Here is an 18,837-nt window from a genome sequence, read left to right as displayed (position 1 = left end):
GAGAGGAACGTCTCCAGGTAGAAGTCTGAATTCCTTCCTGTTGGTTGATGATGGAGAGTGAAGCTGTATTCCCAGAACAGGAAGGAGTGAAGCATTCAAGCCAGGCTTAAGAATCCAAATGCAAAAACCACGTCTCCTCCAGCTTCGGGTTAAACATGTCTGGATCTGCAGCAGAGGAAATATTTATAGCTCCTTATGTTTGCTGTATCTGTTCTCTGCACCAACTCCTTAGACACGTTTCCCATTATTACTCCAACCCCTGAGCCCGTCTCCCCATGGGAACATATCTGGACAGCATGGAATTTTTTCCTGTAGATTCTCTGTTCCCAAGATACAGGTTAGAATTCAGGCATATCCGGTTTTTATTACTCCTCCTTGAACTTTCCTGGCTTCCAGAGCTCTAACATTGAAACTTTTCACAGACCTGAGTGAAAGTTTTTTTTTTCCGAATCTATGGCTCAGGAACCTGTGTTGACTATGACCCTTGGTTCTTTAAAACATGGGTTGTGGTGGGAACACAACTCCTGATAGTCTAGAAAGTACCTATTCCCTCTCCACCAAGCAAAGATGTGCTCATTTGCTGTAAAACCATGGGTACAACAATCCTTGGGTTCATAATTCTTTTGACAAATCAACTAGGAGTTTTGTATTTTTAATACAGGTTAAAAGTTGACATTTATAAAACATTTGGTAATTCTAGGTGTATTACAAAGCTGTAGTCATCAAGACAGTATGGTGTTGGCACAAAAACAGACACACAGATCAATGAAACACAGTAGAGAACCCAGAAATGGACCCACAATGATACGGGCAATCTTCACCAAAGCAGGAAAGAATATCCAATGGAAAAAAGGCGGTCTCTTCAAAAATGATGCTGGAAAATTGGGTAGCAACATGCAAAGTCAGCTGGATCACTTGCTTACACCATACACAAAGATAAATTCAAAATGGACAAAAGACCTAAACGTGAGGCAGGAAACCATCAAAATCCTGGAGGAGAACACAGGTAGCTATTTCTTTGGCCTCGGATTTAGCAACTTCTTATTAGACATGTTGCAGGAGGCTAGGGAAGCAAAAGCAAACATGAACTATTGGAACTTCATCAAAGTAACAATCTTCTGAACAGTGAAGAAAACAAGCAAGAGAATTAAAAGGCTGCCCAAAGAATGGGAGAAGATGTTTGTGAATGACACATCAGATAAATATTCGAGTGTGTGTGTGTGTGTGTGTGTGTTTGTGTTCCACATTTTCCTTATCCATTCATTTATTGATAGACACTTAGGTTGTTTCTATACCCTGTCTATTGTAAAGAATGCTGCAATAAACATAGGGGTGCGTATATCTTTTCAATTTAGCATTTTTGTTTTCTTTGGAAACAGTAGTGGAATTCTTGGATCCTAAGGTAGTCCTATTTTTAAATTTTGAGGCCCCGCCACACCGTTTTCCACAGCGGCTGCACCAGTTTGCATTCCGACCCAAAGTGTGCAAGGTACCTTTTTCTCCACATTGTCACCGGCATTTGTTGTTTGTTGTGTTTTTGATTTTAGCCTTTCCGACATGTGTGAGTTGGTATCTCAATTGTGCTTTTGATTTACATTTCCTTGATGATGAGAAATGCTGAGCATATTTTCATTTGTCTGTTGGCCATCTGGATGTCTCCTTTAGAGAAATGTCTATTCAGAAAATCTGCCCATTGTTTTTTGTTGCTGTTTAGTTGTATGAGTTATTTGCATATTTTTTTTACTTTTATTTATTTATTTTTTTTATTCAACCAAGGTAGTTAACATATAGTGTAATAATGATTTCAGGAATAGAATTTAATGATTCCTCACTTACATATAACACCCAGTGCTTATCACCAGTGGCCTCCTTAATACCCATCACCCATCTAGCCCATTCCTGCATCCACCTCCCCTCCAGTAACCATCAGTTGTTTTCTGTCTTGAAGAGTCTTCTATGGTTCATCTCCATCTCTGTATCTTATTTTTGCTTACATTCTCCTATGATCATCTGCTTTGTTTCTTAAATTCCACGTAGGAGTGAAATTATAGGATATTTGCCTTTTTCTGACTGACCAGATTTGATTAGCATAAAATACTCTAGTTCCATCCATGTTGCAACTGGCAAGATTTGATTCTTATGGATCACTGAGTAATATTCCAGTGTGTATATATATATATATATATATATATATGTGTGTGTGTGTGTGTGTGTATATATACCACTTCTTCCTTATCAGTTCATCAGTCAATGGACATTTGGGCTCTTTCCATTCTTTGTGGATTGATGATAGTGCTGCTATAAATATTGGAGTACACGTGACCCTTCGATCACCACTCCTGTATCCCTTGGATAAATAGCTAGTAGTGCAATTGCTGCCCTGTAGGGTAGTTCTATTTTTATTTTTTGGTGGAACCTCCATACTGTTTTCAGAGTGGCTACACCAGTTTGCATTCCCAAATGGAGTGCAAAAGGGTTCCACTTTTCTGCATCCTTGCCAACATCTGTTGTTTCCTGAGTTGTTAAATTTTAGCCCTTCTGACAGGTGTGAGGTGGTAACTCATTGTGGTTTTGATTTATATTTTCCTTATGAGAGATGTTGAGCATCTTTTCATGTGTCTATTAGCCATCGAAGGTTTTTCTTGGAAAAATGTCTACTCATTTCTTTTGCCAATGCTTCACTGGATTGTTTGTTTTTTTTTTTTTTTTTTGAGTGTTGAATTTGATAAGTTATTTGTAGATTTTTGATATTAACCTTTTATCTTATATGTTATTTGCAAATATCTTCTCCCATTCCTTCAGTTGCCTTGTAGTTTTACTGATTATTTCCTTCACTGTGCAGAAGCTTTTTATCTTGATGAGATCCCAAAAGTTCATTTTTGCTTTTATTTCCCTTGCCTCTGGAGACATGTCAAGTAAGAAGTTGCTGTGGCTGTGGTCAAAGAGGTTGTTGCTTGTTTTCTCCTCTAGGATTTAGATGGAGTTTAGGTCTTTCATCCATTTTAATTTATTCTTGTGTATGAATAAGTTTATTCATGAGTTTATTCTTGTGTATTCTTGTGCAAGAAAGTGGTCCAGGTTCATTCTTCTGTATGTTGAGGTCCAGTTTTCCCAACACCATTTGCTGAAGACACTGTCTTTTTTCCATTGGGTATTATTTCCTGTTTTGTCAAAGATTAGTTGGCCATACGTTTGTGGGTCCATTTCTGTGTATTTTATTCTGTTCCATTGGTTGAGTTGTCTGTTCTTGTGCCAATACCATACCGTCTTGATGATTACAGCTTTGAAATACATCTTGAAGTCCAGAATTGTGATGCATCCAGCTTTGTTTTTTTTTCAGAATTGTTTTGGCTTTTCTGGGTCCATACAGATTTTAGGATTGTTTGTTCTAGATCTGTGAAGAATCCTGGGGTATTTTCATGGAGATTGCATTAAATATGTAGATTGCTTTGGTTAGAATCAATATTTTAACAATATTTGTTCTTCCAATCCATGAACGTGGAATGTTTTTCCATTTCTTTTGTTCTTCTTCATTTCTTTCATAAGCTTTCTATAGTTTTCAGTGTATAAATTTTTTACCTCTTTGGTTAGGTTTATTCCTAGGTATCTTGGGGTGTTTTGGTGCAACTGTAAATGGGATGAATTCTTTGATATCTCTTTATGCTGCTTCATTATTGGTGTATAGAAATGCAACCTATTTCTGTACATGGATTTTATAACCTGTGACTTGATCGAATTCATGTATCAGCTCTAGCCATTTTTTTGGTGGGAGTCAGGTTTTCCATGTAGAGTATCATGTGATCTGCAAAGAGTGAAAGTTTGACTTCTTCCTTGCCAAATTGGATGCCTTGTATTTCTTTTTGTTGTCTGAATCCTGAGGCTAGGACTTCAAGTACTATTGAACCACAGTGGTGAGAGTGGCATGCATGTCATGTTCATGATCTTAGGAAAGCACTCCATTTTTCCTCATTGAGGATGATATTATCTCTGGGACTTTCATATACGGCTTTTATGATATTAAGGCATGTTCCTTCTATCCCTACGTCCTTGAGTATTTTTATCATAAAGAGACTCTTAACAATAGAGAACAAACTGAGGGTTGATGGAAGGGAGGTGGGTGAGGGGATGGACTAAATGGGTGAGAGGCATTAAGAAGGGTGCTTGTGATGGGAACTGGGTAAGTGAAGAATCACTAAACTATACTACTGAAACCAATTCTACACTATATGCTAACTCTGTAAATTTAAATAAAATCTTGGAAAGAAATAAAATAAAATCCAACTTGCCCATTGTAAGATACAGAAATTTACAGACATTTGTGATCCAACATTTGGGAAAACATTGGGAACGTATGAGAGTGGACAAAGGAGAAACCGTATATGAGACAGATTCGAAGCTTAATAAAGTGAGTTATTGAAATGTATGGAGAAGTTGAAATCAAACAAATGGGAATTCCAAGAAATAAATAGAAGGGGCAGATTCTACTTCCACAGCCTGATCAAAGAATAGCAGTTCCTGGCTCTGATGCTTTGAGCTCTGCAATCATGGCATCTCTTCAGCCCCAGGACATTGGCCTTTACATCACTGGAACCCCAATGATTCTTTTCAGAGCCCTCTTCATGTCTCTGTTCCTCAGGCTGTAGATGAAGGGGTTCAGCATGGGCGTGACCACCGTGTACATCACCGAGGCTGTGGCACTCGAGTGGGAGCTCTGGGTAGCAGCAGAGCTAAGGTACACTCCCAGGCCAGTACAATAAAATAGGGAGACAACTGAGAGGTGAGACGCACAGGTGGAAAATGCCTTATACTTGCCCTGAGCTGATGAGATTCCACATACAAAAGAAACTATCTTAGAATAAGAGTAAAGGATCCCAGCTAGGGAAGCACCGCCCAACAATCCAGCTGCAAAATAGATCAGCATGTCATTAAGAAAGGTATCAGAACAGGCAAGCAGGACCACCTGATTGATTTCACAGAAAAAGTGGGAGATTTCCACCTCTGTACAGAAGGACAGCCACAACATCATTAAGGTTTGTAATAAGGAGTTCAGGGTGCTCATCATCCAGGACACCAGAACAAGCAGCCCACAGTAGGTGGGTTTCATGATCAGCATGTAGTGCAAGGGTTGACAGATGGCCACGAACCGGTCATAGGCCATCACAGACAGTAGAAAATTGTCCAATCCAGCAAAGAGTAGGAAAAAATACATCTGTGTGATGCAGCCTGCAAAAGTTATGACTTTGGTCTGGGTCTGGATGTTCCAGAGCATCTTCGGGACGGTGGTGGAGGTGAAGCAGATGTCTACAAAGGACAGGTTGGCCAGGAAGAAGTACATGGGCGTGTGGAGGTGGGAGTCAGAGCTGACGGCCAGGAGGATGAGCAGGTTCCCAAACACAGTGATCAGGTACATGGAGAGGAAAAGCCCAAAAATGAGGAGCTGCAGCTCTGGTTCCTTTGATAGTCCCAGAAGAAAAAATTCTGAAATTTGTGAATCATTTCCTGGTTCCATGGGCTAGAGGGGACTATCAGGGAACAAAAAATAGCATGACCGAGTTTCTCAACAATGAACATTGCAAATATCATTGAAATTCTATAATTTATATTTTTCTTTCAAAAATTCAATATCCATAGTTTTTTGGATAGAACTTGCCCCCTCTGGGGACTCCTACATGCCAGCTCTGAATAGGAATTCACATCCCACACTTAGCTTTTTCCCCCAATACTCATGGATTCTATAGTTTTAATGAGAAATTCTGTCACCCGTTTGAGGAATAACCTTGAGCACTGACTAATCTCCAGGCAAAGAGTACAGGTGTCAAAAAAATAAAAGTCTATAAGGTTCAGTGATGGAGACAGAGGATAAGCAAATGAAAGAGTGGATAAAATATGAGAAGGTGACAGGTGCTATGAAGAAAAACAAAGCCTGTGTAAAGGAAAGAACAGGTGGAGACGTTACTTTTTACTGGTTATTCGGGCATACCAAAACACATCTAAACAGAGGCCTCAAGGAGACAGAAGGAGACACAAAGTCCTCTGGGGAAAAGTACACCAATCAGAGGGAACGACCAGTGCAGAGGCTCTGAGAAAAGTCATTGTTTTAAATCAATTTTTAAAACCCGAGGGTGGTTGATGCACCATGTTACAGCAGTTTGGGGTGTACAATCCAACATTTTTACACATCATACCATGCTCACCACACGTGGAGCCGCCATTTGTCACCACACAATGCTGTGATAGTATCACTGACTATATTCCCTTTGCCGTGCCTTTTAGTCCTGTGTGTCCTTCGTTCCTTAACGGGAAGCCAGTATCTCCCACTCCCTGTCACCATCTTTCTTTTTGTTGGTTTGCTTGTTGTTTTAAAAACCAATATTCAGGGGCGCCTGGGTGGCGCAGTCGGTTGAGCGTCCGACTTCAGCCAGGTCACGATCTCGCGGTCCGTGAGTTCGAGCCCCGCGTCAGGGTCTGGGCTGATGGCTCGGAGCCTGGAGCCTGTTTCCGATTCTGTGTCTCCCTCTCTCTCTGCCCCTCCCCGTTCATGCTCTGTCTCTCTCTGTCCCAAAAATAAATAAACGTTGAAAAAAAAAATTAAAAAAAAAATATTCATTGGTCATTCAATGGTCAACCAAAGCCATTGCGTTGAGGGGAATGAGCAAGAGGAAGAGTGGTGACAGATGGTGGCAGGGAATGTTGAGGAACAAGGTGGCTTCCCTGGTACTGATGAAACTTCATGGCACAAGGAATCCCTCCTTCACATAGCGTCCTTTGCACTTTATTGATTTTGTTTCCAAAGAATCTTTGGATAGAAAAGGGCCCCCTTCTTATCTTCATGTGTTGGGTAATAATCTGGCATCTATATATTAAGGGTCACATTATGGAGCTATGGGTTCCAGGACCTCTGCTTTGAAAACCACTCATGGCACACACACACACACACACACACACACACACACACACACACGTGTGCCCCCTAGTCTCCTAGGACCGTGTCACAACCAGACTATTCTCACCTCAAGGCACATTAATTAGGTAAACACTGATACAAGGCAAGCTGTTGACAAGAGATTTTCTTTCCTCTAAAGATGTGAAAATACAGCCAAGTTCCAGTAGTTAAGTCTTCTATGAGCATGTAAACATGGGTCTCTGCATTAATATGAACTTTTCATAGCCAGTGTTAAAGAAATTAAAATATCATTTTCAAAAACTGAGAGCAAGAAAAGTGGGAGAGAGATCTATCAAGCTCAGGTGGGCCCTAGCAGTGGGATGAGAATGTGTCTTTTGTTCTGGCAACACCCCAACCCCAGGTACGTCTCCTTCAAGCCCAGAATAATGAAGCAGCAAAAAGCAATGTATCTAAAAGGAAAAGTTAGGATGTCTAAGTTATCAAGACATCCCGCTAAATAACAAGCGAGGGAAAACCCCCACAATTCTCTAAGGGTAATATACAGAGTACATCAAAAGTGGCGGATTTTAAAAGATTATTTGCTAACAAAACCCCACCTCTTATAAATGATATAAAATGCAACACCTTCATCATCAGAGACTCGTGTTTTGAAATTTGGATCTACAGATGTTTGCTTTTTGAACTTGGAGAACCAAGCAAACTATCTTTTTTTCATTTAAATTCTACTCAGGTAACATACAGTGCAACATATTGTTTTCAGGAGTAGAAATCAGTGATTCATCACTGACAACACCCAGTACTCATCCCAGCAATTGCCCTCCTTAATCCCCATCACCCATCTAGCCCATCCCTCACCCACCTGCCTCCATCAACCCTCAATTTGTTCTCTATCTTTATGAGTCTCTTCTGGTTTGTTTCCCTCTCTTCTTTTCCCCCACCGTCCCAACCAAACTATTGTAAATGCTAATATCCTTCCCCAAATAGTAGGGCTAGAGGTATCTATCCTGCTCAGGTGGTTGGCAGATTTAGTGAATATGCCATAAAAAACTTAGCATAGTTCCCTCAATTGATAATGACTGCTTCTTACTGGTGAGGAGATTTGACTGACTTTTTCTTCTCTCAAAGTCCCCATCACTTCCCCACTTCTGGGGCCCCAGTTATACAGCCCTATTTCAGTTTTCTTCCTCTCTCCACCCATCACAGGCTAGCACCCCTCTAGCCAATATTCACATTTACCCCAGAGAGATCTGTCTATATTACAATTACGTTACTGTCCACCTTCCTGATTTAATGCTTTCATCTGACTCCCCCCTGGAGAATGAACCCCAAATCCATATTTCCAACACTTGGCTTGCCTCCCCTGACTGACCCAACAGCTTTGAACTCCATGCTGCCTCACCCACATCAATTCTACCAACACTGAACTTGAGTTGTAGCTTCATCTCAAGCCCCAGTCTCAGGACTCCGAGCCCCTACACACCTGCTTCCCCTCTGGTTGGAATCATCCACTGGTCTATTTGGAAGTTCTCACCTCTTCTGTCTTGAAACTCCCATCTCCTCTTTCAGACAGCAAGGAGTCGTCTCCTTCATGAATGTGTGTGTGTGTGTGTGTGTGTGTGTGTGTGTATTTTGACATTCCCACAAGAAAAAAAAAAAAGAGTTTCTTTTGTGATAATTTAGATGTTAAATTATTACAGTGTTATCACTGTAATTTTTATTTAATTCCATATATGTTTCCCTGCTAGACTGTGGGTGCCCTGGCATGTTATACTTACTCCCATCCTTTACCCCCAGACATAGTTTGGTCGGGGACAGTGGTAATAAATACATATTGCATGAACGAATGAGAGATTGTGCTCACAGGAGTTGTCAATGAAAGGAGAGAGAACACAAACAGGGAGCTACCAGCACAGGAACAGAGAACCAGGGAGAGGAATGTTTTCCATATTCTGAGACTGGGACCATTTGTGGGGTCAGGGTGTGGTTTGCAAGAATAAACCAGAATAGAAAAACTAAGGCACAATAGAAAATATCAGAGCATGTGGTACATGGTCAGGGTGCAGACCAATCACTCGTGGTTCTCCTTGTTGACTTATATGTGTGTGCACGTGAGTGTGCAAAAACGTATTTCCTTTCTTCATATGTCTATTCCTGAGAACATTGTGTCAGATACACATTTATTTCCCCCACTCTGCTTTCTTCATTTAATGTAAGATCCAAATGAGCAGGACCTCACTTCTTTCATTCAATTTTTTTTTGCTGTTTCATAAAGGTGTGCATTTATATAGTAACACATTTTTAGAAAATGGAATTTATAAAATACAAGGAATAGCAGGGAGAAGAAAACCGGGATAAATAGTGAATTCAAAATAAACTTATTAATTAAAATTGACTTAAAAAGACTCTTCTGTAGGAGAAGATATAAAATATAATTTCATCACATTAACACACGTCTCAAAATCAAAATGGAATAGGCAACAACCTCAAAAAAGAAAAGGAAAACAAGAATTATGATTATAACTGACTTTAAGAATAAGGCAGGGAGCAGACTATAAAATTATAATTTCATTCTATACAAACATAAGTGGGGTCACACACACTTGTGAGAAAGATATAAGTTGAATGCAAGAGAAATTCACGTTTCCACAGGACAGCAGAAGGACGATTGCTAGTTTAGAAAATAGATCCAATCACAAAACAAAAGGTGGCAGCGAGGAAGCACAGGTGGGAGGTAGGTGGCAATACATACAAAAGGCAGTTTATGACTACAAGGCACATAGAAAGCAAGGGGTGGGGGAGAAAATATGGCCGACTGGTAGATTTGACCACTCAAAGTTTATAAACTCTCACACCACCCAGAAAATATATCTGTACATACATACAAGAATCAAACAGCAAAGAGTAAACTTGGCTTAAAATTTGCAATTTTTTTTTTTTTTTTGCTTTTTAAAGTTTCTATTTAAATTCTAGTTGGTTAAAATATAGTGTAATATTGGTTTCAGGAGTGGAATTATTTGTGTGAAAAAATGCAATCAAGAGGACGGAAGAAAATGATTCAGCAGGAGCAACAAACAAAGAAAAGAATAAGAACACTCAGACTCGATGTAAAAGGCAAAGAAATTACACTGATAATTTACGACAGGGAAAGTAAATGGCCAATAAACCCCAACATAAATTCGTCCTCCAGGTAATGAAATAAGTGCAAAATAAAACCCTCTGGCATATGCCTGTTCGAGTTTTAAATAAACTTTTTAAGTGACCTAATGGAGAGACGATTCTGTGAAATGTATGTCTCCAGAACTGCAGTTGCCAGGTCGTGGCTCCCTCCATTGGTCTGGACCTTTCTAAAAGGTACAGAATATGCTCCAAAATACCCCATCTTAAAAATATTGTTTAAATTCCCTCACTGCACCTCCTTCCATACCTAATAGTGTATTTTCATATTTCCTTTAACTGCAAAACTCTTGGGAAATGTTCAGATTATCCTGGAAGACAGTATCCGGCGTTCCCTCGTTAGTCGCATCCAACTGATCTTTTATTCCCACCACTTAATTGTCAACAATAATCCTTATATTGCTAATTTCAACAGACACTTCCTTTTTTTCACATCTTAAATAAATTGATTATAAATGAGTGGGTTGGGCACCTGGGTGGCTCAGTCCGTTAAGCGTCCAACCTCAGCTCAGGTCATGATCTCGCAGTTGGTTAGTTCCAACCCCACAGAAGGCTCTGTGCTGATGGCTCAGAGTCTGGAACGTGCCTCAGATCTATGTCTCCCTCTCTCTCTGGTCCTCCCCCACTCACACTCTGCCTCTCTCTCTCTTTCTCTCAAAAGTAAATAAACATAAAAAAATAAATGGGGGAGACTGGGTGGCTCAGTAAATTAAGGGTCTGACTTTGGCTCAGGTCATGATCTCGCAGTTCGTGAGTTCGAGCCCCACGTCAGGCTCTGTGCCGACAGCTCAGAGCCTGGAGTCTGCTTCAGATTCTGCGTCCCCCTCTCTCTGTGCCCCTCACACTCTTACTCTGTCTCCGTCTCTCTCGCTCAAATATAAGTAAACATTAAAAAAATGAAAGAGTTCACCGTGCCAACAAACACAATGATCTTTCGGCTCCGAGACTAGGATGGTTAGGCTGTCAGGTGACCTCAGAGGAATGCTTTCAGATTCCATTCTCTCAGAACCTTCCCTGGAATACCTGCTGAGTTCTGAGACTCACCTAGATGGGGTCTCTGAGAGGAAGGTCTCCAGGTGGAAGTCAGATTTCCTCCCTGTTTGTCGATGATGGAAAGCAAGCTCTATTCCCAGAACAGGAAGGAGTGAAGCATTGGTCCCCAAACCAGACTTAAAAATCCAAATGCAAAAACCATGTCTCCTCCGGCTTCAGATTAAACATGTTCTGGATCTGCAGCCGAGGAGGTATTTACAGCTCCTTATGTTTGCTGCATCTGACACAGCAAAATGTGTCTGAAACGTTAGACACATTTCCCATTGTTACTCCAACCCCTGAGCCCATCTCCCCATGGGAACTTGTCTGGACAGAATGGAATTTTTTCCTGTAGATTCCCTGTTCCCAAGAGATCAGATTAGATTCAGGCATATCCAATTTTTATTACTCCTTCTCGAACTTCCCTGGCTTGTCTAACATTGAAACTTTTCACGGACCTGAGTGAAAGTTTTTTTTCCCAAATCTAGGACTCAGGAACCTATCTTGACTATGCCCCTTGGCTCTCCAAAACATTGAGTTGTGGTGGGAACACAACTCCTGATAGTCTAGAAAATACCTATTCTTTCTTCAACAACAAAAAAAGTGTGTTCCTTTGGTATACAACCATGGGTTTAATAATCCTTGCATGTGATATTATTTTGACAAATCATCTAGGAGTTTCATATGTTTAATACAGGTTAAAAGTTGACGTTTATAAAACATTTGGTAATTCTAGGTGTATTACAAAGCTGTAGTCATCAAGACAGTATGGTACTGACACAAAAACGGACCCATAGAACAATGGAATAGAATAGAACACCCAGAAATGGACCCAAAACAATATGGTCAATCTTCGACAAAGAAGGAAAAAGTGTCCAGTGGAAAAAAGGCTGTTTCTTAAACAATGGTATTGGCAAAATGGAGAGCAACATGCCAGTGAAACTGGACCACTCTCTGACACCAGACGCCATTCACAGAAATGGATTCAAAATGGATGAAAGACCTAAATGTGAGATAGGAAACCACCCAAATCCTAGAGGAGAACACAGGCAGCTATCTCTTTGACCTCAAATAGGCAACTTCTTGTTACCCATGTTGCCGTAGGCAAGAGAAACAAAAGCGAACATGAACTATTGGGACCTCACCAATGTAAAAGGCTTCTGCACAGTGAAGAAAACAAAAGAATTAAAAGGCTTCCTACAGAATGGGAGAAGATGTTTGTAAATGACACATCAGATAAATATTCGTGTGTGTGTGTGTGTGTGTGTGTGTGTGTGTTTGTGTGCCACATTTTCCTTATCCACTCCTCTATTGACAGACACTTAGGTTGCTTCCATATCTTGTCTGTTGTAAAGAATACTGCAATAAACATAGGGGTGCATATATGTTTTCAAATTGGCGTTTTTCTTTTCTTTGGAAAAAGTAATGGACTTACTGGGTCATGTTGTCGTTCTATTTCCAAGTTTTGAGGGCCCTCCATACTGTTTTCCACAGTGGCTGCATTCCCACCAGCAGTGTGTGAGGGTGCCTTTTTCTCCACTTCATCACCAGCATTTGTTTGTTGTGTTTCTGATTTTGGCCCTTCTGACCTGTGTGAGGTGGTATCTCCTTGTGGTTTTGATTTACATTTCCCTGATGATGAGTGACGATGAACATCTTTTCATTTGTCTGTTGGCCATCTGGATGTCTTCTTTAGAGACATGTCAATTCAGAACCTCTGCCCAATTTTTAAGTGGATTGTTTGGGTTTTTTTGTTTTGTTTAGTTGCATGAATTCTTTGTGTATTTTAGATATTAACCTTTTATCAGATATATCATTTGCAAATACCTTCTCCCATTCAATAGATCAGGTTTGTTTTGTTTTGTTTTGCTTTGTTGTCTTGTCTCCTTTGCTGTGTAAAATCTTTTACTTTTGATGGAATCCCAATAGTTTATTTTTACTTTTGTTTCCCCAGCCTTAGAAGACTTGTCTAGAAAAATGTTGCTATAGCTGATGTCAGAGAAATTACTGCCTGTGTTCTTTTCAGGCAGTTTCATGTCTCACATTTAGGTTTTTCATCCATTTTTGTTTTTGTGTATGTTGTAAGAAAGTTGTCCTGTTTCATTGTTTTACAGGTATCTGCCCAGTTTTCCCAGCACCATTTATTGAAAAGACTGTCTTTTCCCATAGTCTCACCTTTTTAATTTTTTTTTTAAATTTACATCCAAGTAATAGATTAAACCCATTTACTCATGTTTTATTTCTGGGGTCTTTATTCTGTCCCACTGACTTATGTGTCTATTTCTGTGCCAAAAGCATACTGTCTTGATTACTACAGCTTTGGAGTATATCTTGAAATCTGGTAGGTCTGTTCTTTTTTCTCAGGATTGCTTTGGCTATGCAGGGTCTTCTATAGTTGCATACAAATTTTAGTATTATTTGTTCTAGTTTTGTGAAAACTGCTGTTGGTATTTTGATAGAGATTGCATTGAATCTGTCGATTGCTTTGCTTTGGGTAATATGGACATTTTCACAAGAATAATTCTTCCAATCCATGAGCATGGAATATCTTTCCATTTATTTATGTTACCTTCAATTTCTTTCACCAGTGTATTATAGGTTTTGGAGCATAGGTCTTTCACTTTTTGGCTAAGTTGATTCCTAAATATTTTATTCTTTTTGGTGCAATTGTAAATGGTGTTTTTAAATGTTCTTCTTTCAGCTGCTTCGTTGTTAAGGTACAGAAATGTTGCTGATTACTAGGTATTTATTTTGTATCTTGTACTTTACTGAATTAATGTAATACATCTAGTAATTTTATATGTATGTATGTATGTATGTATGTATGTATGTGTGTGTGTATTTTTGTATGTAAAATCAAGTTAGTTAACATGCACTGTAGTATTGGTTTCATGAGTAGAAGCCAGTGATTCATCACTTCTATAGAACACTCAGTGCTCATTCCAATAAGTGCCTTCCGTAAATATATGCCCATCACCCATTTAGCTAACCCCCAATCCACCTCCCCTCCAGGAACCCCCAGCCTATTCTCTGTATTCAAGAGTCTCTGATGGTTTTACTCCCTCTGTTATTAACTTATTTTCCCTCACTTCCCCTATGTTCGTCTGTTTTGTTTCTTAAATTCCACATATAGGTGCAATGATATGATATTTGTCTTTTTCTGACTGACTTATTTCACTTAGCATAATGCACTCTAGTTCCATCCACATTCTTTCAAATGGCAAGATTTCACTCTTTTTGATTGCATATTGTATGTATATATACCACATCCTCTTTATCCATACTTCTAGGAATGTTTTGGTAGATTCTTTTGGATTTACCATGTATAGTATCATGTCGTCTGCAAATAGTGACAGTTTAACTTCTTTACCAATATGGATATCCCTTATTTCTTTTTCTTATCTGATTGCTGTGGCTAGGACTTCCAGTACTATGTTGAATAAGTGTGAGTGGACATATTTTCTTCTTCCTGACATTGGGGGAAAAGCTCTCCACTTTTCACCACTGAGTATGATGCTACCTATGGGATTTTCATAGGTGGCCTTTATATGTTGAGGTATGTTGCCTTTAACCCCACTTTATTGAATTTTTATCATGAATGAATGTTGAATTTTGTCAAATTATTTTTCTTCATATATTGAGATGATCATATGATTTTTACCCTTCATTCTGTTGATGTGTATAACATTGATTTTCAAAATATTGAAACATCCTTGTATCCTTGAAATAAATCCTACCTGATCATGGTGAATGATCTTTTTAATGTACTGTTGTGTGTGGTTTGCTAGTATTTTCTTGAGGATTTTTGCATCTATCTTCATCAAGGATACTGGTCTATAGTTTTCTTTTTTGGGGGTGTCATTGTCTGGTTCCAGCATCAGGGTAATGCTGGCCTGATTGAATGTATTTGGAAGCTTTACCTCCTATTCAATATTTTGGAGTAGTTTGAGGAGAATAGGTACTAATTCTTCGTTAAATATCTTGTAGATGGGGTGCTTGGGTGGCTCAGTTGGTTGAGTGTCCAACTTCAGCTCAGGTCATGATCTCATGGTTCATGAGTTTGAGCCCCACATTGGGATGTGTGCATTGGGCTCTGTGTTGACATCTTGGAGCCTTGAGCCTGCTTCAGATTCGGTGTCTCCATCTCCAAAGGCAAGGGAATTAGAAGCAAAAATGAACTATTGGAACCTCATGAAGATAAAATCTTCTGCACTACAAAGGAAACAATCAACAAAACTAAAAGGCAACCAAAAGAATGGGGAAAGATATTTGAAAATGACATATCAGACAAAGGGCTAGTATCCAAAATCTATAAAGAACTCACCAAACTCCACACCTGAAAAACAAATAAGCCAGTGAAGAAATGGAAAGAAAACATGAATAGACACTTCTCTAAAGAAGGCATCCAGACGGCCAACAGGCACGTGAAAAGATGCTCAACGTCACTCCTCATCAGGGAAATACAAATCAAAACCACACTCAGATATCACCTCACGCCAGAATGGCTAAAATGAACAAATCAGGAGACTATAGATGCTGGCGAGGATGTGGAGAAACGGAAACCCTCTTACACTGTTGGTGGGAATGCAAACTGGTGCAGCCACTCTGGAAAACAGTTGGAGGTTCCTCAAAAAATTAAAAATAGATCTCCCAGATGACCCCGCAATAGCACTGCTAGGAATTTACCCAAGGGATACAGGAGTGCTGTTGCATAGGGGCACTTGTACCCCAATGTTTATAGCAGCACTTTTAGCAACAGCCAAATTATGGAAACAGCCTAAATGTCCATCAACTGACGAATGGATAAAGAAATTGTGGTTTATATACACAATGGAATCCTACTTGGCAATGAGAAAGAATGAAATATGGCCTTTTGTAGCATCGTGGATGGAAGCAGAGAGTGTTATGCTAAGTGAAATAAGTCCTACAGAGAAAGACAGATACCATACGTTTTCACTCTTATGTGGACCCTGAGAAACTTAACAGAAGACCATGGGGGAGGGGAAGGGGGTAAAAGAGAAAGAGGGAGGCAAACCATCAGAGACTCTTAAAAACTGAGAATAAACTGAGGGTTGATGGGGGGTGGGGTGGGCATTGAAGAGGGCACCTGTTGGGATGAGCACTGGGTATTGTACGGAAACCAATTTGACAATAAATTTCATGTTAAAAAAAAGATTCTGTGTCTCTGTCTTGCTCTCTGTCCCTCCCCCATTCTCTCTCTCTCTCTCTCTCTCTCTCTCTTTCTCAAAAATAAACATTAAAAAAAATAAGTGTCTTGTAGAATTCACCTGTGACTCCATCTGGTCCTGAACTTTTAGTTTTAAGTAACTTTTTGTTTACCAATTCAACTTTGTTACTGACAATTAATCTGTTCAGATCCTGTATTTCTTCCCAGTTCTGTTTTGGAAGTTTGTATTTTTCTAGGACTTTATCCTTTCATCTGGGTCATCCTCTTTGTTGGCATATATTTTTTAATAACATTCTCTTACAATTCTTTGTATTTATATGGTGTCAGTTTTTACTTCTCTCTCATTTATGATTTTACTTATTTGGGTCCTTGCCCTTTTTTTTCTTGATGAATGTGGCTAAGGGTTTGTCAATTTTGTTTATCTTTTAAAGAACCAGCTGTTGCTTTCATTGATTTCGTTCCATTCATTTTTTAAATCTCTGTGTCATTTATTTCAGCTCTGTGTTATTTCCTTTCTTCTACTCTCATTGGCTTTGTTTATTCTTCAGGAAAGAGTACTTTGAATATAAAATCAGTACTGGATAGTGACTTAGTGGCATATCAAACGTGAGCGGCCTTAACTTCATTTCATTGGTCCTATATCCATATAGACATTTAACCTCTTTCTATTTAGAAAAGAGATCCTTCATCCTTCTTCGATGTGAATCAGCTACCAATGTTCTCGGTCCTCCCCTCAGCCATGCTCCACTAGACTTTTTTCCTTTTAACTCTATCATTGTAGCTTAATTATATATAATCATCCGTGTATATTTAAAGCTTATAGTTTGACACTTGTGAGCACAGCATAACATAAAGAGTGTGTCGAATCAGTATGTTGTATACCTGAAATTAATGATTTTGTGTGTCAATGATACTTCAATAAAATTTTTTAGTAAATTAAACGGTTTGTTCTATTAAGGGAATCATAAATATTTAGGAGCACTTTCTGAACATTCATTTGTATGTAATTCCAGAAGGTGCACAATAAGCTTTAATTGCTTTGTTCTGTAACTTATTAAAATTTAATCCCCTTGAGGTTCAGTTTTCTTATTTCTGCAGATAATGTGGGATAATAAAACTAATTTCAGAGGGATATTGTGGGAAAGAAACAACTGTGTGGTAACATTATGTGGATTCCAAAGAAAATGCTCAATGGTGAGGGGTAGATATGGGGTGTGTGTGTGTGTGTGTGTGTGTGTGTGTGTGTGTGTGTTTATACATTTTTCTTTCAAGTAAACATGGACACTCATGTGTGCACACACAGATTCATTATTAGGAAAGCTTTCATGTCAAAATAAACTTGAGAGAAAGTGGGAGAGGACAAAAATGAAAAGAACATTTGGATTAACATGAAAATAAAAGTAGGTAAAAATTTGAACATAAAGATTTAAGGTAGAGCAAGTGGCCTTAATGTTTTAGTTTGTCTACTTCAGTGCCTGCAACACAGTACAGCTCATGGCTTAGGGGATTGTTTGTACCAGCTGTTGGGGTTGAGAGACTCCAAAGTGACTTCAGATTTGGTGTTTTACATAAAGTGGTATTTCAACACCAAATAGCCTTATTTGAAAGAATATAAACATGATCCAAGGCTGAATTTCATTTCTCTAAACAGAGTGTTATTGGATAACTATCCAGAATAGATATTTATTGTGGTTGTGACAAACTCCATGCCGCTGGCTTAGAACAAATAAATTTACGTTCTGATAGTTCTGGAAGTCAGAAGTCCGAAGTAGGTCTCCCTGGGCTAAAATCACTCTGTCTGGGGGAGGTCCTAGGGAACTAAAGCCGCCTCTTTTCTCTGACTCATAGTCCCTCCCTTTATCTTCAAAGCCAGCAACATAGCATCTCAAATTTCTCTGTGATTCCTACTCTTCTGCCTCTGTCTTCCATATCTGGAGGCACCTTGTGATCTATTGAGCCCACCTGGATAATCAGAACAAGTTTATCTTCAGGTCAGCTGACTAGCAATGTTAACACCATTTGTCACCCTAATTCTCACTTGCCATGACACAAGATATATTTGAAAAGTCTGGAGATTAAGATGTGGAAATATTTGGGGGGCATTATTCTGCCTACTAAAAGTCTTTTTCATGGGTGTATTTGAGGCCAACTCAGGGGTCCTCAGATTAAAGAATCAAATACAGACTTGTTTTCAGACTCTAGGGTGAGTCCTTAGACTTTTCTTTCAAAACCACACATAAAGAGGATCTCATGGCTCATTTATTAAAATCACCCAGAGTTATAAATGGTAAACCTTCAACTCAATGAATTCAAAATCAGCTCAAGGTGAAGGTAAAGTGCAAGCTGGTTAGACCTCTGGTAGGCAGGCAAGTTCATGAGAGTGAGTAATACAAAACTGGATTCACCTGACTTCCAATCTGATATCCCAGCAACAGAGTATCAGCAGGAAACTTTTCCTTTCCCACCGCTCCAGTGGCCCAATGGGAAATGATGTGCTCCAACGTGGGGGTAACAATGGAAACAGTGTCTAATGAGCAGA

At 39.3% G+C, this 18,837-nt stretch overlaps 1 protein-coding gene across 1 annotated transcript; it reads right to left on the bottom strand.

The window, feature by feature from the left end:
* Positions 1-4,576: 4,576 nt before the first annotated feature.
* LOC123607562 (olfactory receptor 7A17-like) lies at positions 4,577-5,509 on the bottom strand. Its single transcript, XM_045497061.1, has one exon. The coding sequence runs from the start codon at positions 5,507-5,509 to the stop codon at positions 4,577-4,579; it is 933 nt and encodes a 310-aa protein (XP_045353017.1).
* Between the last annotated feature and the right edge of the window lie 13,328 nt (positions 5,510-18,837).

This window comes from Leopardus geoffroyi, chromosome A2, assembly GCF_018350155.1.
Source record: "Leopardus geoffroyi isolate Oge1 chromosome A2, O.geoffroyi_Oge1_pat1.0, whole genome shotgun sequence".
Lineage (NCBI taxonomy): Eukaryota > Metazoa > Chordata > Mammalia > Carnivora > Felidae > Leopardus > Leopardus geoffroyi.
Note: the sequence above shows the minus strand (reverse complement) of the source record. Positions and strands in the feature narration are given on the sequence as shown.

Bases quoted from the DNA above. Each gene is read 5' to 3' on its own strand.
- LOC123607562 (XM_045497061.1), bottom strand. From the start codon at position 5,509: ATGGAACCAGGAAATGATTCACAAATTTCAGAATTTTTTCTTCTGGGA.